We start from the raw sequence: 20,696 nt of genomic DNA, 5'->3' as shown, positions 1-20,696 counted from the left end.
AACCTAACCCAAGCAATCTAATTTGAATTGAGATTATCTTCCAACAAAAAACATTTCAACCCCCTACCAACTTGATCTAACACCGCACACGTCATCATGAAACTGAGACCCACCATAAAAATAGGACACGTCATGTATGTGTGATCATGTTGGTAGGTTGTTGGAATGAATTTTATTGGCAGGTGATCCCAACTCATCTAATTTATGCCCCTACATTATTAGAGAGAGCCATAAGGGATTAAGGGATATTTAAGAGAAAAATAAGCATTTAATCAAGAGGGGAGATGTTACAAATATTAACTATTAAGGTTAGAGAGGGAGGGAGAGAATGTTCTTATTAGAGAATAAATATGGACTTTATGAGAGACAATGAAGACCCATAAGAGTTTTAATGATTTAATTTAAAAATAAATATACATATGTTTGAGAAAGGAGAAAAGGAAAAAGGCACGTGTGAATTCTATGATGAGAGGATTTTCATCTCCCCTCTTTCCTTTTCCTATATTAGCTGCTTATGTATTCTCCAAGGTTTTTGAACCGTCCTTGACCCGGATGGTTGGACCGTCCGGACCAAAAACCGTTTAGGCAACTGGTTCCATTTTACCCCAAACCTGGTCTTTGGTCAAAAACCGTTGAATTAGTCAACAAACCGGTGACCCATACGGTTTGACGGTTGAACCGTTCGCCGGAGAACGGTTTGTGGCAAGGTTTTAAAAACTGAGAAATCCCTAATTTGAGACCTAGATATCTCAAATCTGCGCAGATCTGTCTCTCTCACGCGAGACGGTGAGAGAGATCTAAGATGTGTGAGACAGATCTACGCAAGACGGTGAGAGAGATCTGAGATGTATGAGACAGTGAGAGAGAGTGAGATATGAGACTGAAAAATCTCAGATCTACTTAATTTCATCGCCAATTTGCCACCATCACCGCCATTGTTGCCATTGTAGTTCGCCATCGCCATCACTATTGCCACTGTAAGTCATCATCGTCGTCAACGCTGCAACCTGCATGTCCTCCTCCTCTTCTTCTTCTTCTTCTTCTAAACTCTTTCAGCTGACAATTTTCTCAAATCTCTCTCGTTCAAACCTTATTTTCTCTTATATAGTTATATTTATATGCATCTTAACCTAAAATTTCAATCTAATGAGTAAGATGTTCGAACTATTTGATCCGAATGATTGAACCACTGACCCGAAAACCGGTGGCCAAAACGGTTTCGTTTCCGGATCAGTTTTTAAAACGTTGGTATTAGCCTCGTGGAACGAGCTTCAGATGAGCAATTGGTCTCTACACTTCAGAGCAGCGTCTCGGGTTCTTCTATACTAATATTATTACATTCCTTTTTTCGATGGAAAAGGAAGGCAACCACTGCAGTTTTTGGAATGATAAAAATGGGGAAAAGCCCCAAAACAAACCAAGAAAAAAGTTTGCAAAATAACAATTTGTAAGGTTGAATCAACCAATCATGTCTGATTGATTTTGGCACATATAAGAGATTCTCAGAAGCACCCAAGTTGATTCCCCATAGATGGTCCTGGTTTTGTCCTTCCACAGGCAACCAAAATGTGATTCTCTCTAATGCGTTGGATGTCTTGAAAATTGGACCAGGCCTGCTATGTTTTTATCATACATTTCTTTAAACATTTATCATCAGCTGAATTAGCCACTACTTTTTAATATTTGTGAAGAGGATAATTTAAAAGGGGATATTGTTTGGTATAATGCATGGTAAAATCTCAAAAGGACAGGGTCGAATTTGGTCAACTGTGCAAAAAATGCCAAAACATAACAGGTCTGCATTCAGTTCACCCCTCTCAGCAACCTGGATAGCCGGGACCAATAATATTATTGAGTAATGGTCTTAAAGGAATACGCTACTTGTTCTATCCCCACATGAACAATTTTTTTTTCCTTTTTTTTCTTTTATTTCACATGAACAAATTAACCCTAAAGGCTCAGTTTGGAAGGACTACAAATTACAAATATATGAAGAGTGCAAAACCCTGTAATTTGTATTATTTTATATGTATTTGCATTGTACATATTTACATTTATACTCTTCCAAAGTGAGCCAAGGTGGTCCTTCTTCAACTTCTCTTCACTTATTTCAAAACCCAAAGCTCCAAATCTGACCTTCACACACACAAGTCTTAAAGGGTAGGGACCTACATTGCTGGTCATGCTTGCGAATGCAGCTTCAGGGTGAACTGGTATGACAGAGTATGGGAAGAAATATATATTTGGAGAGATAAAATGAAAGACCCAATGGCACTAACATGGAGGAAATCAAAACAGAGGTCCCCCATTGTTTTAGCTCTGTAGTAAACGTGACAAAATAACTTTTGAGGACCAGTATTTGGCCACTCCCTACCCGGGAATGAGTGCAAGCTACAGCCATGGAACAACAGCACAAAACCACATGATTTTGCACTGCCATTGTCATGAACTATCCCAGCCAAGTGGTCCATTGCACCAATTATCTTCTCAAGTAGGTTGTGAAAATGTCTATTAATTGCACATCGATTCAGAATGGAATAATTAAAGGTCAGTCTGATAACAACAGAGATGGATGAGTTATTGTTTTGTCTTTTCAGTGAATAAGTTATCAACAAGATTGTGACTTGCCAACAACGACCCGTAAATTAAACCAATCAAAATCCAGGTTAGTGGGGGATTGAAATATGTTATATTCCTAAAAGCTAGCCAAGGACCAACTTCAAACTTATTAATTATCTCCTGATCAGATTTGGCTTGGCAGTTTGCAGTTTAACCCAAGACTCTCATGAAAAGCAAGCGAATAATATAATAATAAGGAGATTAAAGAATTGAATAGCAGTAATTAAGAATATCACTAAATATAGAGAATCTAATGATTGTCAAGTAGTATAGCCGTATAGGTTCACTAAATAGCATTTCTGTTGTCTTTTATAAATCATTCACTTTCTACGATGTCTTTTAAGTAACATACATATACCCCCACTTGCATATTTATTTATTTCTCTCTCTCACTCTCTCTCTAATGTTTTCAAGAGCCTTCAAGTTGGATTAGAAAATGTACATTAAATAAGCTCTCTAATAGTTAATGATGATGATTATATTGGTGGAAAGAAGTTTAGGCTGTGTTTGGTTGTAGTGCAATTTTATTTGTACTAGTATAAATGCATGGCAGTGCAAATAAAAAAATGCAAATTCTCATTTAATTTTGTTTTGGGTTTTACTTTATTCTTCTTTATGTCTTAATTCACTTCATTCATATTGCAATTAAATAAAATAAACTAAAATTTGAAACAAAAATAGGTTAGAATTTACACTCAAATCATTTGCACTGCCATAGTTTTGCATCAGTACAAATTTATTTACATTGCAACCAAACACAGTGGAAGCAAATACAAGCTGGTTTTTTCTTTAAAAGAACAATTCTATTTTAGAAACCATCAAAGTTATGATTTTTAGAAAAACAAACAAGTTTTTGAAGAAAGATATTTTTTTGTGAAAATCATTTATTATTATTTATGAAACATGATATCAAATCACCGAATGAAAATATGTCAAACCAAAAACTCAAGATAAAAGACTTTGGTTTCAATTATGGAAACAAAACCAAGAACAACATGATTTTCGTGCTTTGTATTGAGGATAACCCTACTGCCACATCATTAGGAGCTGCCATGTCATCAAATTGATCTCCATCTACAGATAGATCTCCTTCTACAGATGTAACTCTATCCAGATTGAGATAGAACTCAACTAACTAGATAAACCCTATCAGATAGAGTTTAAATATATGATAAACTCTATCTGATAGAGTTAAATATTATCTAAGTCTCTCCAACTATTATTGTACCCAAATTGTACTTCTTCATCTATAAATACACAGGGTTCGAATGGTTCATTAATTTCATCGAACCATTCTCCATTTATTTGATTTTTCGATTTCTTGTTTTATTTATTTAACTTGGTACCAGAGCTAGTTCTCGTGGCTTCTTTCAATAGCTCGATAGGAGGAGAGATCAACAACCTAGGGTCGTTGACACCACCATCTACAACAGGCCCACCAGGTTCAATTCCAAATGTCTCTCACTATCTCCCTATCTAGCTGAATAGTGACAACTACATGCTATGGCGAACACAACTTCTTCCCATTCTTCATACTAACAAACTCATGCGTATCGTAGAAGGGAAGACTCCTATTCCTCCTGAAGATATTGATGATCTTGAAGGTCCATCAAGGAAGATTATCAACCTAACATTCGATCACTGGTATCAACTGGATCAACTAGTACTCAGTTGGATCGTTTCTTCACTTACTGAGGGTATCCTAGTTCAGGTCGAAGGTATGTCCTCATCCTCTAAAGTTTGGAGTGCGTTGGAAGAGCCTTTTACTTCCCACTCACGTTCTAGAGTCTTGCAATTAAAGAGACAACTCCACAACATCAAGAAAAGTACTCTTTCTATTTCTGAATCCATACAAAAGGCCAAAGGTATTACTAACAACCTTTCTGCTATTTTTGAACCAGTCTCTCAACAAGATCTTATGTGTATTTTGAGTGGACTTGGATCTGAACATGAGTCCATTATTATTGCTATTGCTACTAGACCTAATTTTGATAGACTGATAATTGTAGATATTGTTGGCCAATTACTCAATCATGGGTCTTGGCTCAAAGAAAATCATTTTACTAACTCTGATGATGGAGCTTCTGTCAATTTTGCTACAAACAATAAAAGTAACTCACAACACTCCCAGTAGTCGCGCAATAGTTCACAGCGTGATAGAGGCAAAGGCGGCCGTGGGAACCAGAATGATGGTTCTAGAAGAGGTCATGGACGTAGCAATATTATCTGTCAGTTGTGCAGCATCCCTGGCCATGGTGTTTGGAAGTATAGATATAGGTTTGATATCTCCTATCTTGGTCCAGATCGACAACCTACTCAGAATCCCACACTAGATCCAGTTGCTACTATTCACATTAGTTCTTCATCACAATTTGGTCTGGCCTGGTATCCGGAATTTGGAGCCACACACTACATCACGTCCAATCTGGACAATCTGCAGATTCGATCAGACTATGGTGGGTCTAACCAAGTGAAAGTTGGTTAATCGCGTAGGTTTGGAAATTAAAAATATTGGTTCTTCTGTTATTTCTCATGATAAAAATAAATTTTATCTTAAGGATATCTATCATGTTCCCTCTATTACAAAGAACCTACTTTCTATCAGCAAATTTACCAAAGATAAAATTGTTGTCTTTGAATTTCATCCTTCATATTTTCTCTTGAAGGATCATATGGGGAGAGTTCTACTCCATGGGCCCAGTAAAGGTGAACTCTATCAATTTCCCACTTCAGCATCCATTCCTTTGTCTTCCAGCAGTAAAGCATCAATTCGAGTTTGGCATCATCGACTTGGGCATGCTTCAGTTAAAGTAGTTCGACAAGTGTTGTCTTAGTCCGGTCTTCCTTATCATGGTTCGTTTGATATTTCAGTTTGTCATGCTTGTCAGTTAGGAAAAGTCATCATCTTCCCCTCCCTAGTTCATCATCGTCTTACAATAATCCTTTAGAACTTATTTATTTGGATGTATGGGGACCAACCCCAGATGAGTCAAATAATGGTTTTAAATATTATGTGTTATTTGTTGATGCTTTTTCTAAATTTTCTTCGATTTTTCCTATGTGCCATAAATCTGATGTGTTTGAGATTTTTCTCAAATTTAAACGGCATGTTGAGCTATTATTTGATAGAAAAATTAAATGTATTCAATCTGATTGGGGAGGGGAATACCAGAGACTTTCACAATACCTTGACTCTCAAGGCATCAGACACCGCCTCACCTGTCCGCACACTCATGAGCAAAATAGCATGGTTAAAAGGAAGCATTGCCATGTGATAGAGTCCAACCTCACCTTACTGGTCGCCGCCTCTCTCCCCCAGAATTTTTGGTTTGATGCAGCTGAAACTATGATTTTTCTAATCAATCACATTCCATCACAGACTCTTCAAGGCAAGTCACCATATGAACTTTTATTTCAGCGTACACCAGATTATTCTCTACTTCACACCTTTGGCTGTGCATGTTATCCATTTTATGTCTGTTGTACAGACGAAGACATAAAATGGATTTTTGTTCTTCCCTCTGCATATTTTTGGGGTACAACTCCTCTCACAAGGGGTACCACTGCTATGATGTTCAAACAGGATGAATTTATATCTGCCGCCATGTCATCTTTGACGAAGATTGGTTCCTTGGCTTTCCATCGCCATCTTCAACTCCAGATTCCTCACTTACGGCCAATATGTATGTCTCGACTATCATCACCTATTCTTATAGCTTCGTCATCACCCCAGACATCTTCTGAGACAGATGTACCCAATTCTGATTCTAGTGATAATGATGTTGCAAGCGCTGGTCCTCCTTCTGCTTCAGATGAACTTCCAGGCACCTAACCTCGGACTTGGTTGGTTCAGAATTTAATGAACACCACACAACCTGTCCCTGCTCCAGTTCGGCGCACTCATTCTATGGTCACTGGGTCCATGTGCGCTCAAGCCTCTTTTGCTACTCGGTACCCTCTGCCCCTCTGTTATACTGCTTCTGTTGCTGCTACTAAATCTGAACCTAGCACTTATTCCCAAGCCTTTAAGCATCGTCATTGGTGTGAGGTGATGACCAAGGAGTTTCAAGCTCTTGTTTAGGATAAGACTTGGGATCTTGTTCCGTATCATGCCTTGATGAATGTGGTAGGTTCCAAATGGGTTTACAAGGTCAAACTGAAACCTGATGGATCTGTGGATCAATATAAAGCCCGGCTTGTTGCACAAGGTTTTACGAAAATACCAAGTGTGGATTTTTCTAACACTTTTAGTCCTATTGTTAAGCCCACTACCATTTGTACTATCTTCTCTCTTGTCATTTCTCATCAATGGGTTATTCAGCAACTGGATTTTGATAATGCTTTTCTCAATGGTCTGGTAACTGAAAATATTTACATGCAGCCTAAGGGTTTTGAGGATGCAGATCGGCCCAATCATGTGTGCAAGTTATCTAAAGCCCTCTATGGGATTCGACAGGCTCCTAGAGCTTGGTTCTCACGCCTTAGCTCTAAGCTTGTTGAACTAGGATTTCATACCCCTAGCTGTGATCCCTCTCTTTTTATTTACTCTCATGGTCTTCACCGTATCTACTTGTTGTTATATGTGGACAATGTTATACTTATTGGCACTTCCTTAGCTATTATCAATTATGTTATTGCCAAACTGAGTCGTATGTTTCAACTCAAGGATCTTGGTGATCTCCACTATTTTTTGGGTATTGAAGCTCAAAGGGATTACACTGGACTTTATCTCTGCCAACGCTGATACATTAGTGATCTTCATCATTGTGCTAGGCTATCTGGTGCTAAACCTCTCTCTACTCCTATGGCGGCAAGTGCTAAACTCTCTACACTTCATGGGTCTCCTCTCTCTAACCCATCTCAATATAGGAGTATTGTGGGCGGACTACAGTATCTTACTCTCACTAGGCCTAACATCAGTTTCGCAGTCAACAAGGCTTGTCAGTTTTTACGTAATCCCACTGGTGAACATTGTATAGCAGTAAAGCATATTCTTCAGTACCTTATTTTTGCCCTAAATCACGCTTTGTTCTTCTCCTCTCCATCCTCTACCAGACTCTTGGCTTTTTCTAATGTTGATTAGGCAGGATGCCTTGATGACCACCGGTCTACTAGCAGGTATTGTGTTTATCTTGGTTCACATCTATTGAGTTGGGGTGCTAAGAAGTAGCAAACTATTGCTAGATCCAATACAGAAGCAGAGTTTCAGTCCCTTGCCAATACTACCACCGAATTAATTTGGTTGTAGCCTCTCTTACAGGATCTTGGAGCTTGACTTCCATCTACTCCATCACTTTATTGTGATAATGTCGGAGCTTGTTACCTTGCAGCTCATCCAATCTTCCATGCTCAGACACGTCATATTGAAGTCGACTTTCACTTCCTATAGGATCATATTCTCAAGAAAACTCTTCAACTCCATCATGTTCAGTCCCTGCATCAGCTTGCTGACATTTTCACAAAACCATTGGCTTCCCCTCGTTTTTCTTCTATTATGGACAAGCTGCATGTGCTTCCAATGCCCATTCGCTTGAAGGGGCATATTGAGGATAACCTTACTACCACGTCATCAAGAGCTGCCATGTCATCAGATAGATCTCCTTCTACAGATGTAACTCTATCCAGATTGAGATAGAACTCAACTAACTAGATAGACCCTATCAGATAGAGTTTAAATCTTTGATAAACTCTATCTGATAGAGTTCAACGTTATCTGACTCTCTCCAACTATTGTTGTACCCAAACTGTACCTCTTCATCTATAAATACATAGGGTTCGAATGGTTAGTTAATTCCATTGAACCATTCTCCATTTATTTGATTTTTCTATTTCCCATTTTATTTCTTTAACTCTTTGTTTTGAGAACCAATTTGTTTTCAAACCAAGAACTCATAACTCAGCTAGCACATCAAAAACTATTTATAGCATTTAATTTGACGGAGCTATTGTTACCTATTCCTTTTACAACTTTAGGTATGCATGTAGCAAGCCTCAAGTTGTTGGATTTTTTCACTCTTCAAACGGTTCAAGTTTAGAAATTAATATACGATGTAAACCCATAAAAATTCTTTTGTTTTCGGTGAATAAAACACATAAACATTCTTAACTTGGCTTTATTAGAGGCAGGAAGGTATGTCTTTGTGGAATTGGTGGGGATGTAGAGTATAAAGACGTGTACTTGTGTCCAATATAATTGTTGTTTTGAATTAATGGAAACAGCATGGTATAAGAAAATTGGTGATTCAATAACTTCCATTTCTTTACAGTCGATTTTCAATAAACTTAAAAGCTAAGATGGCTGCTTATATTTATATAGCGACTATAATATGTTGATGGCATGGAACTCTTTTATACATATTTAATTACTGATGTAGCTCATATATATTCCAACCTAGCATTGGTAATATATCTCACACACACACATATATATACATGTATTTATGTAGATATACAACATATAAATAAATAAAGACATATACAGCATATATTCTATTAATAATGTAAAGATAATTTTTAAACTTATTATATGATAGATATAATGTAATAATTTATTCTATCTATCTATCTATCTATATATATAGACTCCTCATTTTTAATTTGGTTATTTTCTATTGTGAGGATAAAAAATACAATAGTTGAGGTATTAACATTCATTCTCTTACATTGAATTTTATATTTAAGATATCTATGTTTTCATTATTAAACTTCAATAATTAAATCCATGCACAATAATTTTAACTAGTAATGAATGTGCATGTGCATTGCACATAACAATTTTAAACAAATGAAAAATAGAGCATTAATGGATTTATTACCTTTCTACCTAAAGACTTAGTTTTAAATCTTTTTACTTGTAATTTATATCAATTTTATTAGACAGATTTCTAACCATGTTTTAACTCAAACTGCTAGCTTATAATAATAATAATAATAACAATTCCAACTTTCAATAAAGATAAGCAATTAAAACACAGAGCATTATGTTATCCTATATATTTTGGTGATAATGAACTTATTGAGAATACGAATGGTGTAACTAAGTGTGTAGCAAATCCTTAGTAAGATTCTCTAGGCCAAAAAAATGTGTCAAAGTTAAAATGCTATCAAAGATAAATAGAACTTTTACTGATTTGGCTGCTTGTGCTTCAAAGATTTCTACACCATCATCACCTCTCTAAGCTTACGAAACTCCAAGCATTTCAAGCATCAAGGCTATTGAACAACTTAAATGTTTTTAGATTTATTCAAAGGACATCTACTACAACACCACATTGAGGAGAGGACTACATCAAATTGAGGTCATTTTGTATTTACATTTTAGGGCCTTGATGTAATTAGTTGTATGATGCACTCACTAGATGCTCAAAAATACTAAAGTCAATATAATCAACCTTAGAAACCATCAATTTGAATGGATTTGGTTCCTAGGTTTTTAAGAACTTAAACAAGAATATTACAATCAAGAAAATAGATGTTGAAAGCCAATGGAAGAGTTTCCAATCCAATGGATATGAATTTCAAAGGTTTTTAAGTGTTAGGTTGTCTATTAGGCAACATTATCCTGACTGTAAGACATAGTTGACTACTCTAGACAACATAGTCAACTAACTATGACAACCGAGACATGAAATGCTAAGACTGTAAAATAGGGATGTTCACAAAGAATTCCAAACCAACCAAACCGACTAAACTGATCCGACTCGACCCAATATGTTCGGTTTATTGATGTTGTCGGTCAGTTTTAGATTGATAAAATGTACAAGAAGAACAATCGGGTTGGTCTAGGTTTATAAATTTATAAACCAAAAATAACCCGACCGAGCGAATAGTAAAATTTGACTTTTGAGGGCCATAGAGTGGAATTTGATACCTATCACACACACATTATGATTTACAAGGCCAATTCAATCGACTATTAGCATTTTTCTCGAACTCTTCCACCATTTGGCCTTTTTTCTCTTTATAAATTCTCTTCGGTCATTTCATTTCTCATCACTCTGCATACCTCTGTTTCCAATGTAAAAAGAAAATACATTTAAAATACCCACTTCATTTTAGTCACCGAACTCAGGTTTTTATTTGAGGGGAAGATTTTGTCAATCTCCACCTATTATTCTAGTTCCATCACTTTAACTAAGCTGTCACGGAATAGGACAATGGGTTGCATTGTCTTTCTAAAGAGAAAAATCTAGGGTTGAGAATGGAGACACATGAAGGTGATTGTTTCCAACTAGATGATAATGGAGTTCATTTCTTAAATTGGGCTTTTAGAGTTGAAAAGTGTTAGTGCACCAGTCCAAGAGGACTCTCGTTGTTGTGAAGATAAGACTTAAGATGTAAATCCTAGATAAGATAGGGTTGTATTTCTAGAAAAGCCAGAACTGGTAGTTATTCTTGTATAAATCAAACTCCTAGTAATTATGTATAAACACAACTCTCAATGTGCATATATATCGACTACATAACAGCAACACAATCCATCAACCTTTGCTAAAGAAGCATTCTCTTTCCCTCGTCTCTCTCTTCTCAATGTTTGTCTTGTGTATATCTCATCGCACATTCTCTTGGTTTGTCTATCTTATCGCACACTCTTTCTCCTCTATTTTGTTGTTTACTTCTAATCGCACATGTTATCAGAGCCAATGGCGAGAGAGAGCTCCTCAACCAACATCCCATTGACAACCATCTCTCCCAATACATTAACTAGCCTCTCATCTTCTATCAATTTTTCGAACATTACCCACTTTCTACCCATAAAACCCACTGGGGAAAATTATGTTGCTTAGAGGGCTCAATTTGTACTAGTTTTCAGAACCCATGAAATTGAAGGAATTGTAAATGGAACACTCACATGTCCTCCATAGACAGTATTCTCTAGAGGGCAGTAAACTCCAAATACCGAATACTTCATCTAGATCAAATTGATCAACTTATCATGAGTTGGATTATCTCCTCACTCACTAAAAGCATCATCAATCAAACTATCGGCCTCAGAACATCAAGGGGTGTTTGGAAGGCATTAGAAGAATCCTTCACATCCCCCTCACCAGCTCTGCTTCTCCAACTATGCATGCAGCTCATGAACATTAAGAAAGGCTCTTCCTCAATTACTAAATATATACGAAAGATAAAGATCATAGCAGAGAAGTTGGTTGCCGTGTCTGAACTTGTCCACAACCGGGATCTTCTTTTCAGCACTCTTAATGGACTCGGGCCTGATTATGATCCATTAATTCATTACCTCAGTAACAAATAAATCTGATTTCTCTTCTCTTACTATTTTTTATCTCTTTGGACAACTTCTAAATAATGAAGCTTGGCTCTTGCAATGTAATTCTTCTATTCTTGGTGACTCTTCTACCAATACTACAAGTAAACAATATGCCTCTCAACTGCCATTTAGTTTCACTCCCTCCATGGATCCCAATTAACAATGACCCTCCTTGCCTCAAATAGGGGTTGTGGAAGGGGCAGAGGTCGTGGTGGTGGTGGATGGGGCGACTTTCAGGATTCCTAGAATAGCAATCTGAGTGCAGTAAGATGCCAACTCTGCAATAAGCTCTATCACAATGCTCTACAATGTTATAGTCGCTTTGATGTCTCCTTCATTGGTGAACAACCATCTATCCCAGCTCATGCCTTTCAAGCAAGTAGCTCTCATTCCTCCACCGATTCAGCATGGTATCCAACTCTAGAGCCTCTTATCATGTCGCAGCCAATCTGAACAACCTACAAAGCAAATTCAAATATATTGGGGCTGATCAGATTCGAATTGTTAATGGTACAGGTTTGGCTATTTTTCATGTTGTTGATCCTTCTTTCTCTATCAATAATAGGCTCTTTCATCTTACCAATATTCTCCATGTCCCTAATATTACTATAAACCTTTTATTAGTCAGTATGTTTGCTAAAGACAATAACTGCTATTTTGAATTTTACTCTAGGTGAAGGATCAATCCTCGGGGAACCTCCTCATGCGTGGTCTCAATAAGAATGGTCTCTATGAACTTTTGCCACCGGACGCACCATCTCTTGTTGCTTTATATCACACTATTGACTCCTATGATTCTTGGCACTATCGATTAGGTCACCCAATATTCAAGATTGTTCAACAAGTTCTTTCTACTATTGGTTCTTCGGCTGCATCTTCTTCTACTGTTTGTCATCATTGTCTTAATTCAAAAAGTCATTGTCTACCATACACTAGTGTTCATCATCTACCCTAGAATTAGTTTACTCTGATATTTGGGGTCCTGCACCTGTAGTTTCACATAATGGTTTTCATTATTATATTATGTTTCTTGATGATTATAGTAAATATTGTTGGGTGTTTCCTATATCTCACAAATCTGATGCTCAACATTCTTGTGCTTTAAAACTTTGGTTGAAAGCTTGTTCTCTTGCAAGATAAAACAATTTCAATCTGATTGGGGGAGGGCGAATTTCGCTCCATTGATGCTTACTTGAAACAGAATGGGATTCATCATTGTGTCTCTTGCCCTCATGCTCATGCCCAGAATGGTGCTCCGAAACGCAAACATAGACACCTTACTGAAATCGCATTAACCTTACTTTCTCATTCCTGTATGCCTTTGTCATACTGGGATGAGGCCATCCAAACGGCTGCTTTTCTCATCAACCGCATGCCCACACCTATTCTACACGGATCTTCACCGTATCAACTCTTGTTCAAACAACAACCCAACTATTCCATCTTGAAAGTTTTTTGTTGCAGCTACTATCCTCACCTTTTCCCATTTAATAAACAAAAGTTCACGTACCAGTCCTCTCTTTATATCTTTATTGGATACAACAAGATCATAAAGGCTATCACTGTTTAAATCCACTCACAGGTCGTGTTCTCATTAGTCGGGATGTTGTTTTTCATGAAACAGTATTCTCGTTTGCTACCAGTGCACCTTCATCACCTCCTTCTATTAACCAAGGCACTTACATTTCTTCTCCCTCTATCATCCACCCTGCACCCGATCCTTCTCCTCCAATTTCTCCTTCACCAAAACCACTACCAAACAACCTTCCTTCTCCAAACTCACCCACTCCCTCCCCTGAGCTTAGGATAAAATCGATGGATTCCATCATGAGAGACACCCAACGACACCTCCATCGGTTCGGTCTCATTCTATGACTACGAGATCTTAGTCCCATGCATCTACACGACATCCATTATTAGAGGCTTTACTATCTCATTATTCTACATTGCCTATTGAACCAACCTCCTTTTCTCAAGCAAATAAACAAGTTGAGTGGCGCAAATCTATGTGTGAGGAGTTTGATGCCCTCATGGAAAATGGTACCTGGACTTTCGTACCCTTCAAATCCCACATGAACGTTATCAGCTCCAAGTGGGTTTTTCGAATTAAGCAAAATTCTGACGGCACCATTCAACGTTACAAAGCGAGGTTGGTCGCATAAGGGTTCTCTCAACAACCCGGCATTGATGTTGAGGATACCTTCAACCTAGTTGTAAAATCGGCCACTATCAGAACTATTATTGGAATTTCTCTAAACAGGGGGTGGCAGATTCAGCAATTTGATGTCAGTAATGCTTTCTTGCATGGTGATTTACATGAAACTATTTATACGCACCAACCTCAAGGCTTTGAGGATTTGCAATACCCCTCTCATGTTTGTCTACTGCAAAAGACTCACTATGGTTTGAAACAAGCACCCCGTGCTTGATTCTCTAAGCTAAGCACCAAGCTGGTTGAGTTTGGTTTTGTGGCCTTTAACTCCGACTCTTCTCTCTTTATTTATCATCATGATATGGTTCTTATATATCTGCTTGTTTATGTTGGTGACTCATTGCTCATTGGAAATGATGAATACACTCTCTCGTCAGTCATAAATCACCGTGCCACCTCTTTTGCGATCAAAGATCTTGGGACACTCCATCATTTTCTTGGCATAGAGGTTCACTCCACCTCCTCAGGACTACAACTCTCATAGCGCAAATACATACTCAACATTCTTCATAGGTGTCATCTTGCATATTCAAAACCAATTGCTACACTTCTCCCTGCACATTCTTCCCCTTCCAAGTATGAAGGGTAGCCTCTTGAAGATCCCTCTCAATATCGTAGCGCTATTGGCTCTCTAAAGTATGCCACCATCACTAGGTCAGATATTGCATTCAATGTGAACAAAGCATGTAAGTTCCTTCAACAGCCTACTGATGTTCATTGGAGTTTTGTTAAACAATTCTTTATTATTTAAAAGGCTCGATTGATCACTGTCTATCCTTCACTTCCACTGTTGACCTATCCGTCCATGGGTACTATGATGCAAACTGGATCAGTTGTCCACATGACCGAAAATCAACTAGAGGAATGGTCATTTTTCTTGGCAAAAATTTAATTACTTGGAGGGCTCATAAACAAGCCACTATTGCTCAGTCTAGCACAAAGGCTGAATTTCATGCACTCACTGACCTTACAGTTGAAGTCGTATGTCTCACATCTCTGCTAAAATAATTACACATACCTATTTCCTCCCCACCTGTGCTTTGGTGCGATAATGTCAAAGCAACCTATCTCACCGCAAATCCAATTTATCATGCCCATACAATACATGTGGAGGTGGATTATCACTTCATCAGGGATCGGGTCACCAGTGGTGTTAGACAGTTTTGTATGCCCTTAGCTTCAATCAAAATTGATGTACTTTATGAGTTTATTGTAAATGAATAAAAGTGCATATTTGATTCATGTTCCCTTGGTATGTTTCTGTGTAATACCCTTAAACTGGACACTTATTGAGACTCGTGTTAGTTTAGAAAGTTCACAGCCAGTGGGTCGATCTGGGGAGACCTATCCTGACAAGGCTGACACTGTGGTGCCATCAAGTCGGTTGAGGTGGCTTGTCTCAGCTACCGGGGTGAGACCCCAGGCACATACAGTGTGGGATTAATTGAATCTTTGAACTGGACCAGATTTCCAGTATTGCCTTGGACCTTGGAGATTGATGGGCAAAACTGGAAAGTTACACCCGACCCCTAGACTCGATTATGATACTGCACTAGGTGTCGGATCGGGGTGTCTTTGATGTACCAATCAGTGAGATCCTTAGCGGGAGTCAAAACCTGGGTATGTTGGGACAATCCGAGAATTCATCTGAGTGGGTGATCATAATGATAGGATCAGCCCCTTTGTCGGACAAAGGTAATGATCGGGGATGCGCTCTCACTGTTGGAAACCAAGACTGCCAGCAGCCGATTTCAACCGTTGAGATTTGTTTTGCAAAGTATATTTTATATGAAATATAAAAGTATATATATTATGGTTTCTAAAATGTTTGCAAAAGGTTTTAATTCCCAGGATCCATATAAGTGGAGAGTGCAATACTGTTCCTTGAAGCCGAGGGAGAGGTCCTCTCTTGTCGGGCAGTGTATGATCATTAAGGGCTGAGAGGTTAAGTGTAAGACCATTGAGGATAATACCTGATGGGCTAATCTTGCATCTGCCCACAGTCCCTGGGTGTTACAAGGTGGCTTGGCCCAAGGACCACTTAGGGTAAGTGTTGGGCCCATAAAGCCCATTTGATGGGTTTCATGGGATGCACTGTCTTTAACAGTGTATTCGACCAAGCCTTGTAACAAAGGCTGGGCCGAACCCATGTGGCTGATGTGTAGATCAATGCTTGGGTCCCACGCCATACAAGGAAGCCCAACTGAGCAGCAGTTAGGAAGGTTGAGTGAGCACATAAGCTTAATGGGCCTAAAGCCCATTTCGAACTGGGCTATTTATTTAGTTAATTAAAATGGCAAATTCTGAGATGGATTAGCAGATAGGATAGGGTCTTAATCCTATCCACTCAGAGGGTCCAGATCTAAATGTGATTCAGATCTAGAAACCTCCTAATGGGATTAGGATAAAACTAATCTAATCTTCAGATAAGATAAGGGTTTATCCTTATCACTAGAAGAGAAGGCTGATCCAAATATGATTTGGATAAGCACCTCCTAATGGGATTAGGAGCTGATCTTTTAAGTTAACAAAAAGAAGGAGGGGGCGGCAGCCTTGAGAGAGACCAACAAGAAACACATCAGATCCTCTTTAGTGTTGAAATCAAGAAGAGAGAATTCTGCAGCCTGCGAATACTCTCTTGCCGCCTCCCTGCTCTTGTCGCCCTGTTTGCCAGTTCGATCTCCAGTTGTGGGAGAAGTCAAGATTGGATCTTGACATCAGTTCTTTGAGAAAGGATTGAAAAGGAAGCTGTGCTCACGTACCATTCTACTGATTCTTGCGAAGGACAGAGTTCTTGGGGAAGAACACTGTTGATTCTGCTCCATCCTGCACTGCGCCATCTTCAGTGGGAGCAGTCTTTGGATCCTTCCTTGGGCGTGAATACCTTCGTTGGGAGATATTACTTCTCCGTATCAGGTATTATTCTCTCCCATACCTTTTGGTTCAAATCTGGTTCAGTTTAAGGTTCAAGATTTATCCTTGAAAATATGATTTTCTAAATAGGGAATGTGATTCCCAGTTGAAGGAAGAGGAAAAATTTTTGAAATTCGCCCCTTATTCCGCAATCTTTGGGCGTCCATGTGATGGATCTCTCATCCTTTCAAGTGGAGCATTAATAGTTCGACATCTTTCTTTTGCAGATCAGTTGGCTGACATCCTCACCAAAGGGCTCCCTCAAACTCGGTTTTTGGAATTACGTAGCAAACTCAATGTCGTTCCCTTGCCACTGAGTTTGAGGGGATGTGTTAGTGCACTAGTCCAAGAGGACTCTTGTTGTTGTGAAGATAAGACTTAAGCTATGAAGAGAGATAGTGAGCTATGGTGCGGCATCTAGAGATCCAAGAGAAGAGAAAGAGAGAGATGATGCAAAGGGGTGGTGCGATGTCTACCTTGGATCTGGATACCTGAGTTAAGAGAGAGAGACAGTGAGCGGTGGTGCGGCATTTGGAAATTGGAAACTCGAGTCAACGGAAAGAGAGAGAGACAATTGAGGGATCGAAGTTCTGACTGATAGAGAGGAAGAGTGAAGATCACAAAATGAGAGAGAGAGAGAGAGAGACCCTAAATGAGCCTTTTTTTCTCTAATTCACAATGAGGGGCAATTTGGTCATGAGAATTGTATTTGTTCTGATGTGGACAACTTCTATTATTGAATATTAATAGTGCTTTAATGGAAGGTGTGTTTTGGAAATTAAAAACTCACTGACATGGTGAGTTTTAGACATTTTGAAAAGTTATGGTGAGTTTAAGAGAAATACTGAAAAATCATGGTGAGTTTTAAACAATTTCCCAAAATTTTAAAAAGGATTACTAAAGGATAAGCCCAATACAAAATGGAGAGTTCAATGGCTCTATCCATACGATATTACAAGCATCCCAATATAAGATTATCCTAACAAAATGAACCTCTAACTTCAACCACAAAACCAGTCATCTTCCCCAACCAAAACCTGGGAACATTAGAAGACAGAACTAAGGATCGGTTTGGAAGGAGTACAAATATAAAAATGTACAGTATAAATACATACAAAATACAAGGTTTTATGCTCTACATATTTGTATTTGTATTCCTTCCAAATGGATCCTAAGGCTGTGTTTGATTCTAGTGCAAAACGATGGTAGAGTAAATGATCTAGGCGCAAATTCTGATTTATTTTTGTTTCAAATTTTACCTTATTTTATTTGATTGCAATACAAATGAAATAAAATAAGACTTAAAACATAATGAAGTAAATCCCAAAACAAAATTAAACCAAAATCTTCATTATTTTCATTTGCACTTCAATGCATTTGTACTAGTGCAAATAAAAATGCATTGTAACCAAACACAATCTAACCCACAAACCCAAAAAGCACTATACACTCAGGCTAAGTTGAACTCTTTCCTCTTCTACCTCAGACACTTATAGCCCATATAAGGGCCTGTTCGGACCATTTTTTATGCATAGAAGCAATGTTTTAAAACCTGATCCAAAGCTGACCGTTATGGCCTTCCGAAGTTTGCACATGCATTGAGTGTGCAACCCGTGACCCAGTGACTAAGTTGAATAGGTCAATGGTTCAATCACCCAGGTCAAATGGGTCAATGGTTCAACTGCCCAGGTTGGGTGATTTTTTATCAAGTCAATAGGTTTTGAGCATATCCTAAGTTTTAGCCAAACTAAACCCGAAATCATGGCCGAATGAATGTTCAAACGGTTTGACTATCCATGTCAACAATGGGTTGAAAACACTCTTATCCTAGCTTTATGGGGTTGGCTACATGGATCTTATTTTCACCAATTTGTTCTATTTAAAACCATATCCACTATTACATTATTAGTGCTTAAATCATTTCTTACTACTTTTACCCATGTTCTTTTGGTCTACCCCAAGCTCTTCTAGCTGAAGGAATGGTTAGGATCCATCATATGGATGGCTGAACCATGCTAGATGGCTGAGTGAAATTTCAAAAACTTTCTAATCTTTCCAGGAATTGAATTCCCTGTGTTTCGAAAAATTACATTTTTTAGGATCAATCTTGCACTGAACCGGACTAGATTTGAAACCAACCAAAGAGAGAGATGTATACTTGATATGGATGCCACAAATGCAGATTTCAAGGTAGAAGTTCACACCCAAATTATTCTTAAAACCAGACTCCACTAAAACTAGCATAGTGTACTCCTGAAGCCAGTTCATCAACGCAATTCTCAGGAAAACTGTAACCCAACTACTTGGATCGAACTAGGGAGGTGATCATGAAATTTCTCTAAATTTTTCTTGCAAAAATCAGAAGAAAACTGATCTATATCAATTCCAAAATAGTTGTGGTCGAACTAGGGTTTCTTGGGAGAAAAAAAGAAAAAGATATAGCAAAATTGAGAGGTGTTCTTGGTCAGTTCACCCCCTTCTTTTATCTCTTTATGGAGCACTTCTCCTAACCAAATTAGGAGATTATCCAAATCTAATTTGGATTTGAACTCTATTAAGAGATAAGCCTTAGCCTCTTAAAATGATAGGTGCCCCATACCCTTTTCCAAAGCCAGATTTGTCCCATGTCACATGGCAACTTAACTAATCATATTAATTATGGGCCTTAGGCCCATCAGCTATAAGGCTCGTGATCCAAGAGTGTTGCATGGCCAACTTAGGCCTGATTTGTATGGCATGGGACCCCACAATGACCTCACATAAGTCCACATGGGTTTTGGACCATTCTCAATGAAAAGGCTTGGCCAAATTCACTATTAAACACAATGAACCCCTGAGCACATCACTATGGATTCAAAATGGACAAACATTTGCACTTAAATGATCATTGAATTCAGCCATCCTATGAAGGCCCAAGGATAATGAGCTTAAGTAAGATAAAGTCCATCAGGTAATCAGCCCTGCAATGTTCTCTTACAGGGAAGGACCTCTCCCCTGGCTACAAGGTGCAGTGCGACACTCTATGCTCTGATGGATCCTGGGAATTAAAACATTTTGCAAACATTTTTCATAAAACATAATACAATATATATATATATATATATATATATATATATATGTCATATAAATATATTTTGGAAAACCAAATCTCAAACACAACTGAAATCCATTGTCGATAGTTTAGGTTTCCATCAGAGAGAGTGTAAATCTTATCATTCACATTGTTTGAAAAAGGGGTTGATTCTATCACTATGATCACCCACTCAGATGAATTCTTAGACTGCCCCAACATACCTAGGTTTTAACCCTCAATGGATCTCACTGATTGGCATATCAAAAACAACCCAATCCAACACCCAGTGCAGTACCATAATCAAGTCTATGGATTATGTGTAACTTTCCAGTTTTGCCCATCAATCTCTAAGGTCTAGGGCATAACTGAAAAATGGTTCGGGTTTAGTGTTTCAACCAAACACACACTGCATGTGCTTTGGGTCTAACCCTACCAGATAAGACAAGTTGCCCCAACTTCTTTGGCAGCACATCAGGGTCAGCCTTGGCAGGATAAACTCTCAAAGTCTATCCAATGACAAAGAACATTCTAAACTAACACGAGTCTCATAAGTGTTCAATTTAAGGGGTAATTTCATAGAAACATACTAATATAAATATGGAACAATA

At 38.2% G+C, this 20,696-nt stretch overlaps 1 protein-coding gene and 1 long non-coding RNA gene across 2 annotated transcripts; both read left to right on the top strand.

The window, feature by feature from the left end:
* Positions 1-4,165: 4,165 nt before the first annotated feature.
* Positions 4,166-7,363, top strand: LOC148865255 (uncharacterized). The gene is made up of 5 exons (XM_088976369.1): positions 4,166-4,730; positions 4,923-5,095; positions 5,999-6,008; positions 6,108-6,443; positions 6,750-7,363. The coding sequence occupies exons 1-5, from the start codon at positions 4,166-4,168 to the stop codon at positions 7,361-7,363; spliced, it is 1,698 nt and encodes a 565-aa protein (XP_088832495.1).
* Positions 7,364-11,705: 4,342 nt separating this feature from the next.
* On the top strand, positions 11,706-12,995 carry LOC148865254 (uncharacterized). The gene is made up of 2 exons (XR_016109105.1): positions 11,706-12,400; positions 12,564-12,995. It is a non-coding gene; the product is annotated as an uncharacterized LOC148865254 (long non-coding RNA).
* The last annotated feature ends 7,701 nt before the right edge of the window (positions 12,996-20,696 follow it).

Source organism: Nelumbo lutea, chromosome 3 (assembly GCF_056320005.1).
Source record: "Nelumbo lutea isolate HS-2025 chromosome 3, American lotus-T2T, whole genome shotgun sequence".
In the NCBI taxonomy this organism is placed as follows: domain Eukaryota; kingdom Viridiplantae; phylum Streptophyta; class Magnoliopsida; order Proteales; family Nelumbonaceae; genus Nelumbo; species Nelumbo lutea.
The sequence above is the reverse complement of the archived record's forward strand: the minus strand, read 5'-3'. Positions and strand labels throughout refer to the sequence as shown.